The sequence below is a fragment of the Accipiter gentilis genome, chromosome 6 (assembly GCF_929443795.1).
Source record: "Accipiter gentilis chromosome 6, bAccGen1.1, whole genome shotgun sequence".
In the NCBI taxonomy this organism is placed as follows: domain Eukaryota; kingdom Metazoa; phylum Chordata; class Aves; order Accipitriformes; family Accipitridae; genus Astur; species Astur gentilis.
In genome coordinates this window covers 13,229,887-13,254,548 of record NC_064885.1, presented here as the reverse complement: position 1 = coordinate 13,254,548, position 24,662 = coordinate 13,229,887, and the positions used below count along the sequence as shown (strand labels likewise).

The 24,662-nt window shown below is 53.2% G+C and overlaps 1 protein-coding gene across 2 annotated transcripts in view; it reads right to left on the bottom strand.

Annotated features, from left to right (window-relative positions):
• Positions 1–24,662, bottom strand: part of STX1A (syntaxin 1A) — a 94,632-nt gene that overhangs the window by 3,592 nt on the left and 66,378 nt on the right. Inside the window, exons 5-9 of one of the 2 annotated variants that reach the window (XM_049802354.1) lie at positions 23,025–23,098; positions 9,771–9,879; positions 2,748–2,821; positions 2,293–2,430; positions 408–518 (exon numbers count right to left, since the gene is read on the bottom strand). In XM_049802354.1, coding sequence (XP_049658311.1) covers positions 408–518; positions 2,293–2,430; positions 2,748–2,821; positions 9,771–9,879; positions 23,025–23,098 — 506 coding nt within the window. Of the gene's footprint in view, positions 1–407; positions 623–2,292; positions 2,431–2,747; positions 2,822–9,770; positions 9,880–23,024; positions 23,099–24,662 lie in introns of those variants that run through there. The other variant, XM_049802355.1, reaches the window with a different exon arrangement.

Below are 24,662 nucleotides of genomic sequence, written 5' to 3'. Positions count from 1 at the left end.
CAGCTGGCACTGCACTCAGGGTCAGAGCTGGACCATGCCTTTTCTCTAGGTTTGGGGGTTTTTTTTTGCAAGGGACATGGCTTTCACAGCAGGCCTGGCCCATGGGATCCACCCTGTCCTTTTTCCTCCCCTCCAAGCAGCACCCCTGCCCCACAGCTCATCATCAGCGCTGACGCAGCCTGTGCCGGGGAGCTCTGCCTCAACTGGTGCCACCAGCAGAACCTGTGCTGCACCCAGTGGTGTGGGGTAAAGCAGTGCCCAGGCACCTGTAAGGCTGCACCATGGTACCTGCTCCTCTGTGCAGGCAGTGGGGCAGGCAGGAGTGCCAGGCAGAGGCCTGCCCCCAGGACAGAGGCGTCAGCAGTGTAGGCAGGGGAAAACGGGCCCCAGCCAGTGCCGTGACTCACCCGTCTGGCTTTGCTCTGGTACTTCACCGCTTTTTTCGTGTCAGACACAGCCCGCTCCACGTAGTCCACCGAGTGCTCCACATTGTACTCTATGCGGTCAATCATCTCGCCCTGCAGAGTGGAGACAGAGCCCACGCACCCGCGCACACAGACGTGAGCTCCTTCCTGCTCTGCTGCTCCCCGGCACTATGTGGATGTCACCCTGCCCAGCAGCCCTGCACAGGAGAGAGAAGGACCGTCAGTCGCCTGCAGATAGTGGGTGCCCCAGGGTGCCCTGGGGTGGGAGCTCCAGACTGTGGGCTCTGTCCCAGAGGGCTGGGATCTCTGTGCACATCCCAGCAGGGACGCAAGCAATGGGATTCCCCAGTCCAGTCCTGGCCTGATGGCCACCCTGTCTAATATCTCAGGTGACATCAAGGCCGCAACAGGACCTATACTGACACCAGACCACACGCTGCTGAAACTGAGGGAGCAAGGGCTGCACCAGCAGAGCCATGTGGGATGCTCACAAAACCACGCACATGCAGAGGTGACCACTCTGATCCACACAAGTGCCCTGCCGAGAGCAGAGGGCCCTGGAATGAGGCTGGCAAGGCTGGACTGCAGGGCCCTGCAGTGCCTCCTGCCCTCCTCTGCCACCCTGGCTGCAGGGATGGGCTGGGGATGTGGACTCCTGCAGACATGGGGACATGGACTGGGGTGAGCTCCTGTCTACCTCCTTTGTCCCCATCCTGACTGCACAGGGAAGCAGCCAGGTCCTGCAGCAGCTGCAGAGAGAGTCTGACAGTTCATGTGACTGACAGGGTTGGCAGGGCTGGGTGGCTCGAAGCCCAGCACCCTCTTGCATGGCATGGAAGGAACTGGGGCTGCAGAGCCAGGGGGGTCATAGCCAGCAGCTCTCCAATACTCATTTCTCAGCCTCATGCTGGAGAGCAGGGGGAGGACGAGCCTTGCAAGCCCAGGAGTGCTCTGGTGTTACCCCCTCCCAGAGCACTGACAACTCCCCCCCCCCAGGCTCCCTGCTGCTTGCTCCTTGCCTTGCTTGAAGCTCCTGCTTCTCCTTCCCACCTGTGCCATGCCAGGGGCAGAGCAGGCAGCTGCCAGCACTGCTGCCAGCCCAGCACCGCTGCCATCCCAGCATCCCTCTGCTCCTGGTGCCAGCAGCTTGGAGCCTCCTAACCCACAGGGCAATGCAGGGTGCTGGCATGGTCTAGCCCTTAGAGCGGGACAGGGAACTGCGAATCCCCCATGTCTGTCCTCCGAGGCAGACAGGACGGGGCACCAACACTGCCGTGCCACAGCCACCCTTGCCTGCCTGCCACAGGCAGACCCTAGAGCCACACGAGAGCCACAGACATGCAGGGCACAGCCATGCAGAGCAGAGCATGCAGCACCGGCGGGGGCTTGGCGGGCTTTACCTGCCACTGATGTCTCCTCGGGCCGTGGCAGCATGGTGGGCAAGAAGGGGGGTGAGCAGAGACACCAGAGCATGTGCTCAGCTGAAGGACCAGGTGCCACGGGCTGGTGGCACAGCCAGAGGCAGCCTGGCAGGACCACTGAGGCTGGTGGCACCCTGAGCTCACCCAGCAGGGCCCAGCGCTCCAAGGGAGACAGAGAAATCTCTACCTGCATGGCAGCCACCTGCTGCCCTCCTCCAGAGCCCATCACCAAACCTCCCGCCCTGGGCACACAGCAGCCCCCAGCTCTGGGGTGCAGGGTGGGTGGCTCTGGCCCCAGGGAGCCCAGCTTAGCCCCAGTGGGAGCTGCATTGGTCCCAGATGCAGTTTTTCCCCTCAGCACCCACCCAGGCAGGGCACTGCTGGCAGCCCCATCACCCTCCAACATCCCCAGGTGAGCTAGCCACTGGGCCACAGCATCTCCCTACCTGGCTCTCCACCAGCATGGCCATGTCCATGAACATGTCATGCAGCTCTCGGATGCTGTTCTCCAATTTGATGATCTCGCTGTGCCGTGTCTCAATCTCGTTCAGTGCCTGCTTGGTGATGTTTGAATCCATAATGATCTGCAAGAAGACAGGGCCACTGAGCACCGTGCTCAGCCCCTCAGATGCTGGGATTAGGGGCACCAAAAGAGGGAAGGCAGGAGCCCCGGAGCCCCTCCAGCCAGGCAGTTCGCAGCAAACCTGGACCCCACCCTCTGGCAAGGATGCAGCCCCTGCTCAGGCAGCATCCTCCAGCCAGACCTGAGCACACAGATCCCACCTCCTGGATGGGCTGTGCTCATCCCTCCTGTACTGGGGCCACTGTGGCAGCACATCCACCAGCGAACCCACCCAGGATGAGGGGGGCTGGCTCAGCTTTAGCCCGTGCCGGTGCTTACCCCGGAGGAGAAGATGGCTGGGTTGCCGCTCTCCAGCATGTCCTCCAGTTCCTCGCTGGTGGTGGTCCTGCCAGCTGCAAGTGACACAATACGGGTCAGCCATGAGCCCCCTGTTCCAGCCACGGGTCCCACAGCCCTACCACAGGGCTCTGCTGTCTCCATGGCATCTCCTGAGAGTGGAGTGGAGCAAAGCTTCCAGCCCTGAGAGTGCACCAGGCAGTTCGAGGGGCTGCCATCCCACAGCCCGGCTCTGTGCAAGCCCTGCAACCCCTCTTTTTGAGGGGGTCCAGCTGCCAGCTTGGCCCAGCTCACCCAGGACAGCTTGTCTGCCCCTCCTCCCACAAAGGGACAATAACATCCTCCAGGATGAGTCCAGGGCACCTCTGAACAGGGGCATGGAGGAGACATGGCAGAGCACGGGGACAGACCATAGGACAGTGCTCCCTGCTTCCAGCAGTGCCACACCAGGCTCAGACCAGGGAGGTGCCCAAAACCTTGAACCCAGTCCAGACCTTTACCACAAGTGTGTCAGTGCCCCAGGGAGCACTGCAGGGGACCCTGGCCACCCAGCCATGTCTGGCGACCACCCCACAGGCATGGTGCATGCTGACACCCTGCCTGGGGAGTTCCTCCAACAAGGACACCTCCATGCTTCATGACGCATCTCTTTCCTTGTGAGGTCCTGCACCTGGGTCAGGGCAATCCCCAGGACTAGCACAGACTGGGGGAGGGAGGGAGAGCAGCCCTTTGAAGAAGGCCAGAAGGACTGAGAGATTCTGGTGGGTGACAAATAGGACATGAGCTGGCAATATGCACTTGCAGCCCAGAAAGCCATGTGTCTCCTGGGCTGCATCACCAGCAGGTCGAGGGAGGGGATGCTCCCCCTCTGCTTTGCTGTCCTCAGACCCCCTCAGCACTGCAGCCAGCTCTGGGGTTCCCAGCACAAGACAATGGTTTTAAACTGAATGAAGGTGGGGTTAGGTTGGACTTAGGGAAGAAATGTTGTACAATGAGGGTGGTGAGACACTGGCAGAGGTTGCCCATTAAAGCTGTGGCTACCCCATCCCTGGAAGTGTTTGAGGTCAGGTTGGACGGGGCTTTGAGCAACCTGCTCTAGTGGGAGATGTCCCTGCCCATGGCAGGGGGGCTGGACTGGATGATCTTTGAAGGTCTCTTCCAACACAAACCACTCTATGAGTCCATGATTCTCTTGCCCTGAGATGCAGAAACAAGAAGAGCACCCGGGCCTCCTGTGCTCTGCTCCTTGCTGGGGCCCCACATGCATGGGCGCTCTGAGTGTTCATGACAGGAAAGCACATTTCTGGCTTTGCCTCAGGAAAACAATCCCATATCAGCAGATACTGGTGGTGATAGCAGCCAAGAACACGTGAGAGCCTGCAGGCTCTCGGCAGTGTTACCAGTGCCACATGGAGGTTGTTTGCTGTCTCCTGGCACCAGGAGGTTGCAGGAAGGGAGAGGGAGTAAATCCAACCACACACACGCAGAAGACTCCAATACAAGGACTTCATTATCTGGTAATGCTCATTAGCTCTGATTTCCCACAGACCAACAGGGTTTACATCCATGGCTGGGCCAGTAATGTGCAGCCTCCTCATCAAAAGCATGTAACAAAGCTTTCTGGATGCTTTCTGGGCCATGTGATAAACAGAGCACCAAGACCAGGAAGGGTGGCAGGGTGCAGAAACCTGCTGTGGTCCCTTGCAAACACCACCAGGGACCTGGGGCTCTGGGAGGCCGGAGAGCACACTCCAAGACTTGTAGGAGGCAGCTGGGATCGTTCCCCTCATCTGTCTTGTGCCTGCACTTCCTTGCCCAGCAGTGAGAGTGTTGCATGGTTCCTTGCTGCCTGCATCAAATTTGTTTCTCCTCCAGGGAACACAGGCAAGGAAGCAAGGAGAGGGCTGAAAGGATGGGAGCAGCTCTCTCGAAAGCCTCCAAGGAGCAGGACTAGCTAGAGGGCTGTGACAGTGCCCTTAGCACAGGGGACAGACCCTACATGCAGGGTTCTGAAGGGGTCTGGCACCTGAGGGGTGACATCTGAAGTCTGTGTCATCCCAGCTCCATTGGGCAGGGCTGCATCCAGTGCAGCAGCTCCCGCAGCACCTGCAACAGGTCATCCACAGCAACCAGCACATATGGGACATGGCAGGAGAGAGCAGGAGCTGAGAGCTGCAGGCTGGAGCTCATGGGGTTTCTAAAAGCAACATGGAACTGTGATGGACAGGTGGCACAAAAGAAGGAGACATTTGCTGGGGTGTCCAAAAAAATTACAGTTGGAAGAGAAATAGAAAATAAGAAAAGAACAAGAGAAAAAACAGTGGTCAGGAGGGAAAAATGGAAATTCCTTAAAACAAAATTTTTCTTTTATTGGTCTTCTTGAAATGAAATACTTTCTCTGCAATTTAACTGTCCACAGCCAGGAAGGAATTCCTCTATTATTTATATGACTAATATCTCATAATCTAAAAAGGTAATGGGATTTTTATTTTAAAACTGATAGAAACGCCTCAGTGATACTGCATGGCCCAGCTGGGATCCAGGGCACAGACCCTACAGGAGCCAGCACTCTTCTAGCACACCCAGGGCTGTCTGGCAGGAGCTTGGGACAGGCAGCCCGGGATACATGGGAAGAGAGCAAAATGGGATGAGTTCAGTCCTGCTCAGCCTGGACACTGAGCTTTCAAAGTAATAGGACAGCTCCTGGGCCACCAGTCCAGGTCACGGCAAGCTGTGGTGCTGTGTGGAAACTGGACCACACACTCAACAGGGAGAGCAAAGAAACGTAGAGAATGGTGGCCCAGACAGTGTGGGGAGAGGACCAGGGCGGTGCCATCAAGTGTCCTGGCCTTGGGCTCTCCCAGCAGCAGCTTCTACTGCTGTAACTCTTGGGGGACAAGCAAGTTGCCTTCGACAGACACGAGGAGCCTCAAATGAAGCCTGCTCCCCTCCCATGGTACTGGGGGCTGGAGGGAGGGACTCAGCCTAGTGGCTCAGCGGGGAGCCCAACCCACAGCTCATTGCTTCTCCTCTGCAAACGGAGTACACATCTTTAAACCCAGCTGTGTACTGCAAGGAGACCAAATAATGAACAGAACAGAACTTAAGAACATGTTTTAAAAATGTAATAAAGCTTATAAGAAGGAAGAAAAGGGACTTGCCCAACACAGCAGAGAGATGATCCATGTGTGAGATGCTAGCATCAAGAACCAGAGGATAGGAGCCGCAATCTCCTCCTCCATGCTTGGTCTGCAGCCCCGAAGAGAAGCAGCAGGAGGCAGATGACAGGGACGCCTGCCTCACAGCAGAAGCCATCCTTTGCAGAACAGGAGTGAGGATGCTCTGGGAGGGCTGAGCCAGGAGCCAGTGTGGTCCTAGCACATGCAGGGCCCTCATCAAGCTGGCACCCATCCCACAGCACGTGAGCAGGGTGCTGAGAACGGTGTCCAGCAGCAGGGCCAGACAACACAAGTTGTGAAATCAGCTCTGGGGTAGCTCTAAAGAGCCCCATCAGGAGCTATAGGAAATGGGGCTGGAGACAAAGCTACAATGCAGGGCCAGGGTCCTTCCAGGAAACATGGCCAGAAAAGGACTGGGGACACTGGAACAGGTCACCCAGAGAAGCTGTGGCTGCCCCATCCCTGCAAGTGTTTGAGGTCAGGTTGGACGGGGCTTTGAGCAACTTGATCTAGTGGGAGATGTCCCTGCCCATGGCAGGGGGGCTGGACTGGATCATCTTTGAAGGTCCCTTCCAACCAAACCACTCCGCAAGTCCACGATCCTATGACATGACTACAAAAAAGATCCAAAGTCCCAGGAGACAGGGCTGGAGACAAGCTATCTTGAACACAGATCTGAGCCCCCAGACTCTCCTGGCTCAAGAACAGCTTGGGATGCACCCACAACTTGCCTTTCTGCACGTCAATTAACCTGGTGTCACACACTGGGGCAGGGGCTGATTAATTCTCGCAGTGCCTTTGGAGATGGCAGATGCTTTATTTTTGGCTCCTTGGTCTCGCACATGACAAAACTGTTCATAAAAACAAGCAGCGTCTGTGCAGCACCTCCATGGTTTCAAAGCTGCACACTCACCACAGAAAGCTCGTCCAAGCTTCAAATCCAATTTCTCTGGGAGCAAAACCTAATTAGATTGAAGATGTCATTTCTCATAACGGACAAAATGGAGAGGAAAAAAACGAAGGACTGACACCTCCCACCATAGGCACGGGGAGGCTCGTGCCTGGGGAGTGCAGCTCCCAGCAGCAGACGCAGGGACACCGCTGGTGGGGGCATGGTCCAGCCAGAGGACAGCCACCCAGCATCTGTCACCAACCCCAGGACACAGGATCCTGCAATCCCTCCACAGCATCTGCAATCTCGGTGTTTCTGGGAGCAGAGTGAGTGAGTAAGGGGGTGGTGAGGGCAACAATTAAGGCTGGGGCAGAAGCAGTGGGAAAGGACAGGACATGCACTTCATCACATCAGACAGGCTCCCAGGCTCAGCATGTGCTGGCTGGGCAGGAATGATGGCGAGGGTCACTGAGGCACAACCTCTGGCACACACAGATATGGTGGTGCCTGCACAAAGAGAAGGGGCAGATCCTGAGAGGGCTGTGGAGAGCCCCAGAGGGTGACTGTGGCCTGGGGCAGTGACTCTACATCACCATTTCTTCTGCAACTGTCCTACTTCCAGAGCAAGAAGCAGATGCAGTTAGAAGGGACAAGCTCGCCAGGTGCTGGGGAGCCTCCTCAGAGCAGCTGAGAAGTCCCTGCTCTCATACTTTCAAAACCCGAGTGATTTACTGGCTTTGCTGTCAGAGCTCCCGGCACTTTCTATCTTTGGATTGATCAGCTGAAAACGAGAGCTGAGGATTTTGTAGAGCTTTGTGCAGTCGCCACATCCCAGCTGAGCTCCATTCAAAAAAGCCTGTTCAAGAGCCCCCAGAGCAGCAGGGACTGAAGATGCTGGCTGGGACACTGCAGGACAAGCAGAGCTCTCTGCCCCAGAAGCACTCCTGATAAAACTTCAATAAGCTTGTTACTTTTGATAAGACTTTTTGCCAGAAGAGATTTTCCACTGTCCTGACAGAGACAGCTTTTGGAAAGGACTGTGCACAGGACTGTGTACCTTCCTAGCACAGACCCCATCCTGCATCTGCATCTGCTCTACACCTCCACCCTGAAGGGAAAGCAGGTTCCTCACCGTCACTAACTAGGACACCCTCTCTGCACCCAGCCACTGCACCACGGTGAGTCCTGAGCAGCCTTTTCCTTGTGCCCTGTCAATGCTCTGTCAGGCACTGACAGCCCAGCAGGATGGACAGAGTGAAGACAAGTATATTTTAACATATCTGCATAATTTAAGCAAAATGGCAGGGTCTTTCCAAAATCTGGTAGTAGAAAAACAAGATTAAGGTTTCTTTCAAGTCTGCAGACAATTAAGGACCTGGCTAAGTCCTTTCAAATTTTCTCCTGTCTTAGAAGGAAGGCATAGGGATACCTTAAATTCCAATTTACATTACAAGCCACCCCTATGGCTGGGTATCACTTACAGAACAACATCAGCTGATGAATGAGTCAGCTGGAGCAGTGACACACTCACCATCCTGCTTTACATTAAACGTCAAGCTCTTGTTGAGCCTCCTGTCAGTCAACCTTTCCATTCAGCCAGTGTGAAACATTTCTATTATTATTATACATTATAAAGACTAATCTTAACAGAGGGAAGGCTTGCACAGCTGAGTCTCCTTCTGGCCCTCCACAGAAACTACCATACCCCACTGGCACCCAGATTCCCAGGCATCTGCAGTTCATGAAGGACATTCCCATAGGTGACCTTCAAGGACACCATTCTGACTCAAAGATCTCCTACCATATTATTCATGTTGAGTTGTGAAAGGGGATAAAAACACCCATTTGTTTGTGAGAAAAAAAGAACTTGGACTAGGCTTCAGACTTGCATTTTGAGCACAGAAAACCAACACCTCTCTGACAATGAGATTATTTGCAAAAATCTCTTTTAAGCTCTGCATGCCCTGATTTCCTGACTTCTCCTTTGTTTGCTTATTCCCCTAGTTACAGTGGTGGTATGATTCTTCTTTGCTGGGAGTTGACCACATTTCTCTAAAACTAACCAGGTATCACCGATTGCCCAGAAGAACCACCAGGAGAGCAAGTTTTGTGGACAGGAAGGACTGGACTTCTCTTAGAGCAATGGGCTCTGAATGATGCAGCGAGATCTTAGTGCCACGGTGGTGACAGCCTCAGACGTGTTACCTGGGGACCACTTTTGGCCAGAATACACCACTACTGCTGCTAAAAGCCATCATGGTCCTGGGTCCAGGGAGATGCTGGGGTAATTGTCCCCACTCCAGAAGCAAGGTCCCACTTTTCCTCCCCATGCTGGAAGGCTCCCCTGAGCACCAGCCCCATGAGGACACAGGGCATGACAGCCCACCCCAAACCAAGCAGCTGCCTGGGGCAGGCACCGAAGCTTGTGCTCCTCCTGCAACAAGGGAAACTGCTGGAGCAGCGAGTGCCCCCATCTCAAGAGCTCACCTCTCTGGTTTTATATTTAGTTCAGTTCACCCACGATGAAAAGCACCAAGAGGAAAGGCAAGGCAACACATGGGAGTCAGGAATTCTTGCTAGCTTGTTTGAATTCGAGATTAGCTGCAAACAAGGAAGAAATTTCTCTCCCTGTGCTCTCTGCACTCTCTATGCAGCACTTAAGAAAATCTGAGATGACTTTTGGCACTTTGCTGGATGAGCTTTGCTGGATGCACTTTGGCACCAAAATGCAAGGTACCACCACGTGCCTATCTCCCAGCAGGACCCGTGTCCCAGTTGCTCCCACAGGTGCACACACAGCCCTGTGCACCCCTGGGTTTTCACGGGGGAGCTCTGCACAGTTGCGGGAGCAGCTCTGACCTGGCGAGAGCCAGTGCAGGATGTGGCCCCACGGTACACGCAGCCCGGCTGCCCTCCCCCTCCAGGTTTACTCACTGATCTCCAGCTGCCTCTGAATCCTGCCCTTGCAGCGCTCCCGGTAGTCTGTCTGCGTGGTGTTGTACTCGGACATCACCTCCACGAACTTGCGCGACAGCGTCGAGTGCTGCAGAGGGGAGAGGAAGAGAGAGTGGGGGTGAGGGTGCCATGGGAGGGAGAGACCTGCCACCCCCGAGCCAGGGGAAGGCTCAGCCCCGAGCACCCCCCACACCTCTAGCAGCCCAAAAAGCATTTCTGGCCCAAAAGCTGCTCTGAGGAGTGTGACAAAGCACAAGGGGGGCAGGTGGCAGCAAGGTGACATGGCCCTGGCGGGGAGTGAACTGGACGCACCCTTCACCCAAGCCCAAGCCAAGCATAGCCTTCAGCCCCCAGAGGACACCCCAGGTGGTCATGGCTGGCAGCACCCTCCTTGCACCACACGACAGGTTGTGCCAAAGCAGCCTGGAGCCGAGGCCACAACAGTGCCCTGCGTCGAGCGCTGCCTGCCTCCGTCACACTGCTGGGATGTGCCAGACCTGCACAGGCGCAGGATGGACCCACAGTGGTCACTTTGCAGGGCTGGAGCTGGGCAGGAAGGCCCTGCGGGGACCCTATGCCCTCAGTCATCAAACCTCCACCCTGGCTGGCAGCACCATGGCATAGCTGGCAGGGAGAGTCGAGGGGCCAGGGCACACAGGCTGGGTCAGGGGGATGGGAGATGTCCGGAGTAATTGTCCCTGCTCCAGAAGCAAGGTCCCACTTTTCTTCCCCACGCTGGAGGGCTCCCCTGAGCACCAGCCCCATGAGGATGCAGGTGACAATGGCCTGCTCCAAACTGAGCAGCTGCCTGCATCGCTGCCAGCCCAGGGCGGATGGTGTGGCAGAGCTGTCAGCCCCCTGCACGCACAGCACCCTCATCTTACTAGGCTGCTTTCCATTCTCCAGGAAAAGTGCCAGAAAACCTTGGAATTACACCTGAGCAGGGTCCAGCTGAACACACTGACCCTCTTGGTGCTGGCTGCTGCCCCCATGGGGGAAGCTCATCCCCATGTGAGCACCCACCCTGGGGTCTGACTTGCTGTCTGATCCAGCTGTCTGGCTGAGCACAGCAAACAGCCCTGAAGATGTTCCAGGAAGGTCAGGACAGAGCATCATGTGCATCCTCCATCCAAACGCTTGTATCTCTTGAATGAGCCCTTCCTGCAATGTGCTAGAAATCAAGTTTCACAGGAACATGGACTCACAGAACGGTCTGGGTTGGAACGGACCTTCAAAGATCATCCAGTCCAATTCCCCCCCGCCTTGGGCAGGGGCATCTTCCACTAGATCAGGTTGCCAGATCATAAAAGCCTTTGCACTTCTCTTCAGGGTTGTGGAAGGCTTTGTTTGGAGGTAGTTTTACTTGCAATAAAAAAAAAGGGATGCATTTCCTTTCCTTTGTTCCTGGGAATGGTTGGGTTGTATATAAAGGCACAGAAAAACCCACCCTGCAGCTGAGAGCTTCACTCTGACCGATGGCACTTGCACAGCGTGAAGAACTGCCAGCAGTGGGACATGGGACTTGGCTGTGCCCACTGAGTGGGGCTGGAGCAGCCCCTCTGCTGGTGCTGGCTGCCTTTGCACCACTCCAAGCTTCTCGCCCACCATGGCAGCAGGTGTTCCCCACCACACGCTCCCATCCTCTCTGATGAACTAGGTGCAAAGGGCTGGCAAGGGGCTGTTGCGGGTCGCCCTTGCTGGGACTGAAGCTCTGTCACCCTAAAACATGTAACGGTGGTTGGAAACGGGCTGTGGACCTGTCCTGGAGCTGGGGAGGGTGATCAACCCAAGGGGACATGGGCATTATGCAGCTCCTTAGACCTGTAAGCATACAGATAGAAGAGCTCAGCCCTCACCTGCAGCTATGAGCAGGCTGCACTGGGCTCACGGGGGCTACGGAGAGGGGTCAGATTGTTCTCTTGCTCCAAAGCAGCAGCTTCTCAGCACGTTGCAGGGACTCTTGTGACAGAATATCATGGACTCACAGGATAGTTTGGGTTGGAAGGGACATTCAAAGATCATCCGCTCCACCCCCCCGGCAAGGGCAGGGACATCTCTCACTAGATCAGGTTGCTCAAAGCTCCATCCAGCCTCAGGTCAAACACTTCCAGGGATGGGGCAGCCACCGCTTCAATGGGCAACCTCTGCCAGTGTCTCACCACCCTCGTCATACAACATGTCTTCCCTATGTCCAAGCTAACCCTACCCTCGTTCAGTTTAAAACCGTTGCCCCTTGTCCCGTCAGTGCAGACCCTGGTCAAAAGTCTCTCTCCCTCTTTCCTATAAGCCCCCTTTAAGTCCTGAGCAGCCGCAGTAAGGTCTCCCCGGAGCCATCTCTTCTCCAGGCTGCACAGCCCCAACTCTCTCAGCCTTTCTCCATAGCAGAGGTGTCCCAGCCCTCGGACCATTTTGGTGGCCTCCTCTGGACCCACTCTAGCAGGGTCCACATGTATCTTATGCCGGGAAAGCCAAGGAGCTGCTTGGCTTTCTGGGCTGCAAGCCCACATTGCTGGTTCATGTCTGATTTTCCACCCACCAGTCCTTCTCCACAGGGCTGAAAGCCTCCCTTTCCAGAGAAGGCAAATCTGGTGCATGAGTTTCAAGCGAAGCCAAATCCAATACTGTGTCAGGCAAGAAACACTGGTGCACTTCTTCAACCGTGCAGCAGAAGCAACAGCACATGACTGATGGGCCACATCTAACACACCCATCCTGGGCACTCAGCATCACTCTTGTATGCAGCAGGCACCTGCAAGCTGGGACTAGCCAATGGTCCTGGTGCAGGGGGAAGAAGTTTGTCTTATCTCAACCTCACTCCATAGACTGCTCATGCAGCCCAATCTGGGGAGCACAGAGCAACAGGAATAGGGAGAAATGGTGGATGGCGAAAGGAGAGAAGGCAATGGAAAAGGGATAGGAAAAGAGGACATTCAGAAAGGATCAGAAAGAAGATACAGAGAGACTGACATGATGAAGAAACTGCCTATGAGCGATCGCTCTGGGACTTTCAGGGCCACCTGCATGGCCTGAGCTCACACTTAAGAGAGTTACAGCCCACAAGAACTGAACCGAAGGGCAGTACCCAGCCCTGCTGAGCTGGAGCAGCTCTCAAAGCCTCTATGCAGTGGGGGACCGGTGTAATGCAGCACCTCTGCAGGGTCAGACATACCTGGTGCACACTGGAGCACCCTAGCCAACACACCCCTACCTCCAGGAGACCACACTGGAGACATCTTGAAGATACACTTGCATTTGCTTTGCAGCTATTCTGAGCAAGCAGCAGCTCGGTATTTATGACAGAGCCTCAGAATCAGCCGATCTTACTCCTCCTCTGCTGGCAAACCTCACACAAAAGCCCCCCAGCAACTTAAGCTTCAGCAGGCAGCCTCTGCTCAAGAGCTGCACGGCCCAAAGCAAGGTCAAAACAGCTCCTGAGCATCATAGCTTGAAATTCGGCAAAGATGTGATGTGCCATCCAAGCGGCTCTCCTGCCTTTTCAAAATTGTTTTCCTAAAATCCAGTTTATTCTTATTCAGCTGAAAAGTATCAACATATGTTGATCTGCAGCCAAATATAGCCTGGGTGTTGAATGACACCCTTTTTTGCTAATCAGTATAACACACCATACCTTTTTTACTTAAAAAGTTATTTAACTTACTGTTTATTTTGTCAGATTGTTATTTTATGTTCCCACAGGCATCCCACATGTCTACAAAATGCATTTGATTCTTGAAGGAACATGGAGTTTCATGCAATATGGGCTGGAAAAAGCATTTTAAATGGCTTTCAGTCATTAAATAAAACTATCTGAATATTCAGAGTAAATAAAAAGCATATCAAAATGTACCTTGCATTTGAAAGAAACTCATTAAACAGAAAATATTGACTAAAGTTAGGAAATTGGGTTGTTTTACCTGGGGCCTGCAACTCTTCACTCCCCAAATGTGGGGAAAGCAGCCCAATTTGCTGAACCACCAAGCTGGATTTCCAAAGAGCTCATACAGCTCTGGGTACCCAATGGGGGCTTTGAAACCCCCACAGGCAGCCACTGAAATCTGGGACCTTGGCTTTCAAAGTTTTTAATTACAAGAAAGACATTTCTGAAGTGTTCACCCCATGGGGGAACCTGTGGGGAATGCCAGCCTTCCTCCTGAGCCTGTCTGGGTTACAGGGGGAGCAGAGATCCCACTCCTGAGTTCCCACCAGATAGGTTTGTTTCAGTGTTTGAACTAGTCCAAGCAAGGTGAGTATTTCCACCGCACAGGCTAGGTAAACCAAGCCTGAAAGCCACTAGAGCAAAAGCTATTCTGAATAACAAGGACCGAAAGTACTGGCATTTGGAAGAATGTAAATAGCAGCTTTTGCTCTGTTATGAGCTCAAAATTTGATACGTATAGAAGCATGGAAAATACTGTCGAGACATCTGGGATCCTGCATCACTGGCAATGTTTCTGAGCTGGGGATGCCCTTGGGAGCTGTGTCTCCAAAGCCCCTGTATCTTTCTGCTGCTGGTGAGCTGACTGAGGCAGGGTGCTTTATTCAAACTGCTGCTGTGAAATGGGGACAGAGTGGTTTTAATGTAATGGATTTAGAACATAACAGCAACTTTTCCCCATTGCAGAAAAAGCGCAGGAGCAAGGCTGCCCTGGGACCACTTTGCCAGGGGCTTGTGGAGTTTGGGACAGCCACTGAGGGACAGACTAGTGCTCCCATGGAGGAGACCAGCACCATCAGCTGTCCCAGGACCGTGGCTGCAGGACCAGTCCTGCCTGATGTGCTGGGGCACATGCTCATATGAGCCTCCCTGCCTTGTTGGCTCCAACACAGCCCAGCCAGCTGGCCTGGGGTAAGACAAAGCCGTTCCTATGAAAGCTCCAGGTCTGATGAGGCTCTTCTGGCTGGAGATGACAACAGCAAAGACAGAATAAAAGCCCATAATCTTAATGCTCAGTCACTCCAAATTTACAACATGTTAACAAGGGCAGAATCGGCTCCTCGTTCCTCCTTTTACTCAGTGATTTGCTCACAGCAAAGTCCATACAAACTAGCAAAGCCCTTGTTGCAGAAATACTACACAAGGACCATGCTTAAAGTAACAGACATATCTAAATCAGCCCTGCAGTTCAACTCATCCCAAATCCCACACACAAAACTAGGAAGGGAGGTGGGAGCGGGGCCAGGCTCTGGGGGAACACAGACGCATTGCCCAAGCACTTGGGGAGGAGCTGGGAGAGGCAGAGCTCGACTGCAGCGGTGTGAGGGGTGTGCAGGGCAGTAGGATGGGCTGCCCTAAGTACCAAAGAGCCTAAGGAAGGCTAAGGAAGCTGTGGTCCCACTGCTCAATGAGGCAGGAGCTCTAGTGACATGGGACACTGCAAAGGCTAAAGTTTCCATTTCTTCTTTTGTCTTGGTGATCACTGGTAATGTTTGTCCTTGGCCTTCTGGTGCCCTCTGAGCAGAGACCAGTGGTGTGAAACACTACCCACGGAAAGGGATGTAGACTTTGGGCATGCTTAAGTCAACTGGAAATACACAGGTCCATGGAACCAGGTGGGAAGTATCCAAGCATGCTGATGGAGCTGGCCAACGTCACTGCAAAGGGCCAAAGATGGCAGTGATCATGAGTGGTTCCAGAGAACTGGCAATAAAAGGGAAACACCACACATCTTCTGGGAGGAGGATCTGGGGAATCCGTCACCCTCCCCTCAGTCACTGGGAAGGTCACTGAGTAAATCCTCCCAGAAGGACAAGAAGATAATTGGAAACAGCCAGCATGGATTTACTGGGGGCAAATCACACTATGCCATCCTGATGGCCTTCTGTGAGGAGATAACTAGCTATGCAGGTAAAAGGAGAGCAGCGAATGATGCACACCCTGAGTTTAAGGCCTTTGACACAGACTCCCACTGTATCCTTATAGCCAATTTTGATAGGACACAGGTTGGATAAGGTTAGTGGAAAATTGACTGGCCTGTCAGGTTGTGATCAGCGATACAAGTCCAAGTAGTGGCCAGTTCCTAATGGTAACCACTCAGTGAGTGATGGTGGGTCTGAAAATACCATTAAACATCTTCACCAGTAACCCATGATGGTGGAGTGGAGTGCACTTTCAGCAGGTTTGCAGAAGACACCAAACTGGGGAAAGCGATAGAAGACAGGGCTGTTATTCAGAGGGACCTCAACAGTCTGGAGAAAGGGGGGCTCTCATGAAGCTCAAAGGCAAATGCAGTGTCCTCCGCTGGGGACAGGATGCACATCACAGGACAGGCTGGGTGCCAGCTGGCCAGAAAGCATCTAGAGCTCCTGGAGTCCTCATGGATGTCAGGCTGGCCAGGAGTCAGCAGTGAAGGTAAAATTCATCGTGGCCTGGGTAAGCAGGACAGCCAGTGGGCTGGCGACAGGGATTGTTCACTTCCACCTAGCACTTGTGGGACCACAACTAAAAAGTGCCATGTTCTGCTTGGGGCTCCCCAAAACACATCGTGTGGGAGTGAAGCCAGTTGAGGTCACCAAGGTGTTCTGGGCTGGAGCACAGGACAAATGAGAACAGGCTGAGAGAAGCAGGGTTTCGTCAGCTGAAGGTGACAAAGCTGTCAGGGGGATTTTATTGCTGCCTACAATGACCCAGTGGGAGAATGAAGAAAAGGTGGAGCCAGACTCTTCTTGAAGGTGCACAGGGGCAGGACAAGAGACAATGGACCAAGCTGGGACACAGGGAATTCCAGTTAAATATTAAAGGGGAAAACATCATCATAAGGGCAGTCAAACACTGGACCGTGGCCCAGAGGACCCATGGACTGATGCCTATGGCATCTCCATCCTTCTAGATACCGAGAATGCAGCTGGACAGGCTATGAGCAACCTGATGCAACTGGCACTGCTCTGTGGCAGGAGCTGGGATCTCCTGAGCTCCCATTTCACCAATGTGCTGTGATCCTACGACAAGGAACAAACCTGAGTACCAGATTTCTATCTGGGCCGTTGCTTGTCCCTGGATGGCCGGGAGTCCAAGGGGGACATCTGTGCTACAAACACAGTCAACGCCAGCTGCAATAGCTCCATTGCAATGCAGTGGCCCCACTGAGGATCCATCCCATGGCACCAAAAAATCAAAATCACACCAGCAGCACACTGGGTACCGGGACAAAAGCAACACAAGCGACGGCCAGGGATGTTTTCACACTAACGGTATGTTCCAGACAGAAAACTGCCTTAACACAAGGTCACCCCACACTGTTCCCCATGTGACAGTGACAACAGTCGCATCGGTACAGTTCACCCATCAGGCACACACAGCCTGGCAGCACTGCTTGCCAGCCCTGACAGAGCTGTCAGCTCCTCTTACCCAAAGTGCGCCGTGACAAGCGAAGCCAACAATGCAACCCTTGGGACGACACTGGTCTGTGCCCAGCTCACCTCCCAGCCTTCAGTCCGTCCCGCACACACAAGCATGCATGCTGGGCATGGGGTCCCAGCATGGGGTTGGCATCCCTGCGAAGATGAACAGCTGCAGGAGCCCAGAGTCAGAGACCACCCAGGTCAGAAATGAAAGCCCCAAAAGCGGAGCAGTGTGCTACATCGCCCATCTCAGCCTCCCAATGCAGGGGTTCCAAGCTGCAGCTTCGAGTAGCTCCTCTCCCCTGATTTCCTGCAGAGCCTAGAGAAATGTTAAGAAATGCCCAAATTATGAGAAAAAACTCCCACTTCCTTGACTGAGTGGTCCATGGCCGAGAGAGTTGGGGTTGTGCAGCCTGGAGAAGAGAAGGCTCTGGGGATACCTTACTGCAGCTGTTCAATATATAAAGGCAGCTTGTAGGAAAGATGGAGGAAGACTTTTGACCAGGGCCTGCACTGACAGGACAAGGGGCAATGGTTTTAAACTGAAGGAGGGTGGGATTAGCTTGGACATAGGGAAGATATGTTGTACGATGAGGGTAGTGAGACACTGGCAGAGGTTGCCCATTGAAGCTGTGGCTGTCCCATCCCTGGAAGTGTTCAAAGTCAGGTTGGACAGGGTTTTGAGCAACCCGATCTAGTGGAAGATCAGGTAGGGGGGTTGGACTAAATAATCTTTGAAGGTCCCTTCTAACCCAAACTATTCCATGACTATGGTGGAGCAGAGCCCTGAGCCTCACTCTCCCATGTGCCAGGATGATGTCTGAACCACAGACCTTCAAACATGGTGCAAATCTAAACCATGCTGAAATTCATGGCCCTGGGCTACACAGCACCAATTTGTGGGCACCTGTAGTTTCCTCGGAGACTGCAGAAGTAATGCCTTTGCCTGGGAAACATGGGCACACCACAGCCAACACCAAGGACAGCCACCTTGGATTGCCACCTCCCTGCTCTCCCCCTCCCTGCCACTGCCACCCAGCACATGCATTTGAGATGGCAAACAGCTCCTGAAGAGCACAGAGCAGAGCACAGCAGAGTGGAAAGCCCGGTGGGGGTTTCACAGCACTGCTGTCAGCACACAGCAATGTCTCTGGAGTGGTAAAGGAGAGGTTTTTTTCTGGGAAGAGATCTTCTGACTCTCCCTGACACTGCCCAGCTAGAGCAGAGCTCTGCCTGTGCCAGGATCCTTCTGGGGAGGGACGAGGAGAGCTAGCCTGCAGAGGGACTTGCTGCTGTCCTGCTTTGCTGTTGCACCTTCCTTTGCTTTGGCTTTGCCATGTCCCAGCAATTCTCCTTTCCACTTGCTCTAGAGACAAACCTTTCTCTTGCCCCGGTTTTGCAGAGGACTGTTTCCCCGCTGCCTCAGGCTCAGCCGTGACAGCCTCTCACCACTTGTGCAGGGCCGGGAGAACACTGGGCTCTGAGCTGGAAGCTGCCTCTGCAGAGGTGATCAGTTAATGTCACCTGTGTATTGATTCAGCACTGACTGCGGCATGGGAGAGCAGACTACTTGAGTGGCTTCCCAGACTGAAAAGGAGATAAACTATAAACACCCAAATTCCTCTGGCTTCACTGCAGAGCACTTAGAGAAAGTAGGATTTTTACTGAGCTGTACTTGTGTGTAGACCTCCTGTGAAAGCAACAGATCCATGCCTGGATCCCCAGCCCTGGGTGCTGAAGAGCAATGCTGGCAGCTCCCGTTGCCTTTATCAGTTTAATTGTTTGCTAAAACACAACCATTGCTGCAGAACAAGGCCTTGCTTCTCTGCTCTGAGACATCTCGTTTTCCTCCACATCCTCCAGTACAACCAGTGAGGACAAGGCACTGGAGCTTGCCCTGCAGCTATGCAGATGCAGATTCCACTGCTGGAGCAATGACTGCATCTTGCTAGGTGCTCTCTCACCAAAGGACCACCAGAAGGTTGGCCAACGTGCAGTAAAAACTACACAGCAACACTGCACTGACAAAGCTTCAGCCCAGAGAAGGCTCATTTTAAGAAGCTACGATAACAAGAAAATTGCTCATAGCCCTGCACCAACCATGCAGCCATCCTGCAGGTGCCCTGGACCCAACATGCATGCCCTCAACACAGTCTCTGGCAATGCAGATGGTCTGCCTGGCCACCACAGTGTGCCTCGCCCCTGGGGAAATGTCTCCAGCCTGGCTGACCTCTCACCGCACAAGCCCATGGCTGAACCGGGACAGGCAAGGCTGCTTAAAACACACACATGAACCAAAGAAGCTCAGCACTAGAGTGCTGCAACTGAGCTAGCAAAGCTTAGCATGAGACTGCACTGAACAGGAAGGCAATTTATTCAATAAAAAAAAAAATTTAAAAATAAAGCTGGTTTCACTCCCTTCTGGATTCACTCATTTTCTTGTGCCCCAAACTCACATGCACCACAAGACACATGGCCAGCAGTGCTTGTGTGTGACACGTCCTACAGGTCCCCCTCATCTCCTGGGCTCTTTGTCACTGGTGGCCACAGAGGTGTTTGGGATGCACCTTCTGTGCTCACCAGGAGCTACCAGCTACCCTGATCTTCCACCCCACTGACCTTTCCTGCCTCAGGGTCATTAGGCAGCACAGCTGATTTACAATTATGGAATGATTTAAATTGCATGGGACCTTCAGAGGTCCTCTAACTCCTGTCCTGGAGTAAGCTGCCAAATGGTTTTCCACCCTAAGCCTTCTTAGAAGCTGCATTTATCCATGCTGGCATCTCAGTGACTTTTTGGGTTAGGTGCCATCAACCCATGCCAGTCTTGTATCCCTTCTTCTGTCATTCCCTCTGGTGCTTCCATGTGTACACTTCCCATTCAATTTATCTAACTGTTTCTCACCTCTCCCTACAGGAGACACACACCCATGAGCAGCAGTCCCCAGACTCAACGCTTTTGAAGCACAAAGTGAGAGGACAAAGAAATGCTTGTGCCATTTCCCAAGCCATAAACATTTCAACAAGACCTCTGTAGCAAGGACCAAGCAAATGAACACTGCAGAGCACAGAGAACAGTCCAGAAAACCACGAACCATGTGTGGGAAGTTGGAGACGAGGGGACCTGTGGTCTGAGCAGGCACCTGGGGTCACCCCAGCGAGACCCCCACGACAGCCTGATGCATGGTATTTTGCAGGACAGAAGTGACTCTTTCAGCCTATACATGAGCCAGTGGCTTTAGTCCAGGCAGCTATAGAGGGGACAGTGCTAAAGTCAGATCCCATGGCAGGGTGCAGCAGCACCCAGGAGTCAGCCATGGCTTAGGCACACAACTGTCAGTGGATGGGCTGATCCTGCCATCAGGACCTAATCACCATTGTACAGCAGGGACAGGTTCACCGATCCTCAGCTCAGGTCTGCTGGAGCAACACCCTGGTGCCCCCAAAGGCAGCAGTACTGGAGGGAGAAGCCAGGTCAAACCCCACACTTGAGAAGGCCTCTATGGATGTGCTTCCCCACTGCACCCATGGCCTGGGGCAACACCACAAAGCCAACACAACACCTCTCTAGAAAAGCCTTGGAGGGAGCTGCTCCATCGAGGGTGATACGCAGATGATGGGAAAAGCTGTCATCAAACAGTTCATGCAATCAAGCCTCTGATTTTCCTTCTGGCAGATGGAGGATCCAAAGCCATAAAACATCATGTTCTTTAACAATCACTTCCCCATGACAATTAATGCACATTTTCAGCCCACTACTGAGTAGTATGGCCAAGTTATACCACCTCTAAATGAAACACTTCTTTGCTTTGTACACTTTCTGGAGATGAGTAATCTCCTCTGTCTAGTGCCTTTTCATCAAGCTAAACCAATTCAGCTTTTAGAGCTCAGGCCATAGCTGACAATGGACAGACTCAATAAAAAAATGCCATGGTCACACAACACAAGATGCCAGCCCAGCACAAATTCACTTTTTTTGGATCCACTTTCCTCTATGACCTGGAGTTAATGAAGTGTTTGTGGGTACAATGTCGGGCGCCACCTACTCTCCCTCTCCAAGTCAGCACGAAGTCTTGCACATATGCTGGGGCCAAGGTGCCACGGCGTGCCTATGCCTGATCTGGATAAATTTGCACTGCTGGCTGATCCAACCGAGGCCACTAGAGCCATGGCCTTGGTCTCTCCTGTCTCCATCCTGACATACTCTGTAATCCTGGGATGTCCAAGACATAGCTCTGACTTCAGAAAATGACTAAAAAACCCCATGTCCTATTTTCACTAAGTACAGATTCTTTAGGAACTGAAGCCCTAGTTTCAAAAGCAGCTGGAGACCACGGGTAACCTCATCTTATGAGACCTCGGGTCATCAGCGGTCAAATGCTTCTGAGTTAACCTAAGACCTGTGAAGATTTTGCAGGCTGTATGAGGGGTGTATGAAGCTAAGTTACCTCCCCTGTCTCCAGCTCCCCCTCAGCATCCCTTCCCTCGGCACTCCCCTGGTGCTTTGCACTGCCTTCCCAGGTCGTGCCTGCCTGCTGCCCCCCCAAGGAAATTTTCTTTTGGCACTTTCTGCCAAGTCATTGGCCTTGCCACAACCCCACTGACAGCTGGTGTTCTCAAAGTCTTCCCACTACCCACCCACCGTGGACATCAGAGAGATGTTTGTGACCTGTCCTCGCTTTCCAGCTGCCTCAGGCCAGGACCCAAGCAGTGCCCAGCAGAGACATCTGCAGCAGAGTTCCCACTGTAATCAGCTGCTCCTGAGAGAGAAAAGCCTCACTACAAGACACTCCAAAACTTCCTTCATCAAATATTTCTAAGCTATTTCTTGACTTTGGGGGGGTGGGAGGGGAGTTAGAATTGTAGGATAATTCAGGCTGGAAGGGACTTCAGGAGGTCATGCAGCCCAACCTCCAGCTCAAAGCAGGGTCAGTGACTTCTAGTTTCTAGTGAGTGCTGTTGGACCCACAGACAAGCCCCACGTCCCTCAATCTCCATCTCTTGTAGAGCCAACATGTTCTGCCCCACCTTGGCTGCAGACTGAAGTGTGAACAGCATGACTATTCATCACAGCTGAGCATAACACAGCCTGAGGACCACCTGGGCCAAGGAGAGGGAGGTGCACCCCATCTCTACCTCTACCCCTGGATAACTCTGCTAAGAAGCCCATCAAAAGAAGGTGCTAGTTATAGGTTGTTTCATGGGAACAAGAGGAAGAGTTGTGACAGCCCTTCAAGGGTCTAACATTTCCTGGACTGCAAAGCTGGATCGATGCCCGGTGGAGGGGCAACCACAGCCCCAACAGGGAAGAACATTTCCAGCAGGCTGCAGGCCTGCACAGTACTCGCTGAAAGACCACCCGTCTTCTTAGATTAAGTGAAATTTTAGGTGAGTTACCCAGCTGCATCAGTAAGCCTTGGTCTCATTTACGAGCAGCTCAAGCATCCTTCCAGGCATTGCAGAAACACAGACTTCAGGTTTCTGAACACATTGCAGGCAAATGTTCTCCCCCCAAAGCTGGCACTTCAGAGGGTATTTTTGCTCCAGTCAAAATCACCTTTAGTGAGATGCTCAACATGGATGTGCACAAACCCACCCGCCTGTTCGTCCATGCAGACGCCCAAACTTGCACACAAGGATGAAGCTGATGCACACTGCCCTCCCCTACACAGCTTCCTCTGCACCTACTTATGTCACAGGTCTTTCAGGCTGGCTTTTTCACTGATCTGTTCGGAAATGTGCTGCATTACTTTACTTTGCCCAGTATTTGCACACCAGAGCTTGACTGCTCTAAAGCCAAGCAAGCCCTCCTCTCCCATCACCTCCCGGGACCCCACAACTGCCTCCAGCTGCTTCTCATCCTCCCCTCCCCAGTGCCACAGGGCAGAGACTCACCTGAGTTTTCCTTATCCGCAGGTCAGCAGATGACCTGTTCAGTCCTTCCTCTTGTTCAATACTCTGCTCAATACCTGGTTGGGGAAGAAGGACACAGATTAGAGAAGGAAAAGGGATTGTTTGGCAAAGGGACTGTAAAAGACTGAAGCCTGTGAATCGAGGAGCGTCTGGCACTGAGCAGGCCTGAGCTCCTGACTCTAGCCTGCAATTTAGCCTGGACTGGCAGCAAAGCCCTGTTTCATTACTGCAAAGCACTCAGTGCCTGGCCACTGGCCAAGACTTGGTGCTGTTGAGGGGAGTACCCATCACCCCCAGGCTGGTGAGTGAGGATTTCAATACAAAATTGATGTAATGCTCAGGTCTGATCTCCACACTTTCCAGTATTCAAACAAAATGGAGTGCTGTTCTCCCCTGCTAGGCAGGAGGAGGAAACCCAGAGCTAAAATGTCTCTGCAAAATACCAAAGCTCAAGACTTCTCCAGGGACCCTAAAAATAGCAGGTCTGCCAGCTGCCCAGCCCTGCCCAGGGAGGACCCACTAGGCTGGCGAGAACACGCTTCGTCTTGCTGAACAGTCCTCTGCAGCAAAGCAGAGATTTGCCCTTTTAATTATACCTAGTAGTGCAACTAAGTGGGATGAATTCCTCACTTGCCCAAAGATCATAAATCACAGCAGGGAGGAGCACTGCCCTGCTCAGTGTCCCACTGTGGTCTGGACAGGGAGAGGGCATGGGGTTACAGTTCAGGAGGTCTGGCACAGAGCAAGGCAATGCAAATCTGTTCCTCAACACCAGGTCGGGACATGCTAATTCAAAAACTTAAATTCAGGGACATAAAAAGCCTGGAAGAAAGCTCCCAACAGCAGGCTGGCCCAGTGTGCAGAGATACATGTCTCCATGTAGACCACCAGGTGTGAGCTGGTGGCATCCCTTGAATTTGGCTGAAGACCCCATTTCCAATGCAGATGTTCCACAGCTCTCTGACCCTGGCTGTCCCCAGCACCTTCCATGTTGGAGTAGGTCCCACGAGCCCAGCATGGGACAGGTTCCTCCTGCACCAGGGGCTTCCCATTCCCTGGAGCTGCCCAGTGGCTTCCCATCACCATCAAGTACAGCAGAGCAGAGCGCAGGACACCACCACCATGGTAGGCATCTGTGTTTCTGCTGCATGCTGGTTAGCACTGGTGACCCACAGTACCAACTTGCAGAGAGCAGCAGCACTGTAAGGAAGACTGTGGGCCTGGGGAACCCTTTGCAGTGCTGGCAGAGGGTGTCCAACAGCACAGCATGCTCCGGGGAAGTGCTGGAGAACGTTGGCACAAACTCTGCACTCTGTCCTATTCTCTCCTGGAATGAGCGTCTGTATCTAGAGCTTATCTGAAAGTTCCCGTCCCACACAGCCAGACGGCCATGGCACTTCTCCTGTGCACCCCCCCTGCTTGCAAGCACACTGGCTGCTGCCTGCCCAGCATATTTCATCAGCAATTGGTCTTCCTCCACACTTGTTATAAATTGTTCCCTGTTCCCAAGGAACAGTATTGGCAAACATTGTACATTTATGATAATTAATGAAATCACATTTTCCCAAGAAGCTGGTAATTAGAATTAGCCACTGCATGAGCAATGCCTGTCCTAAAGAA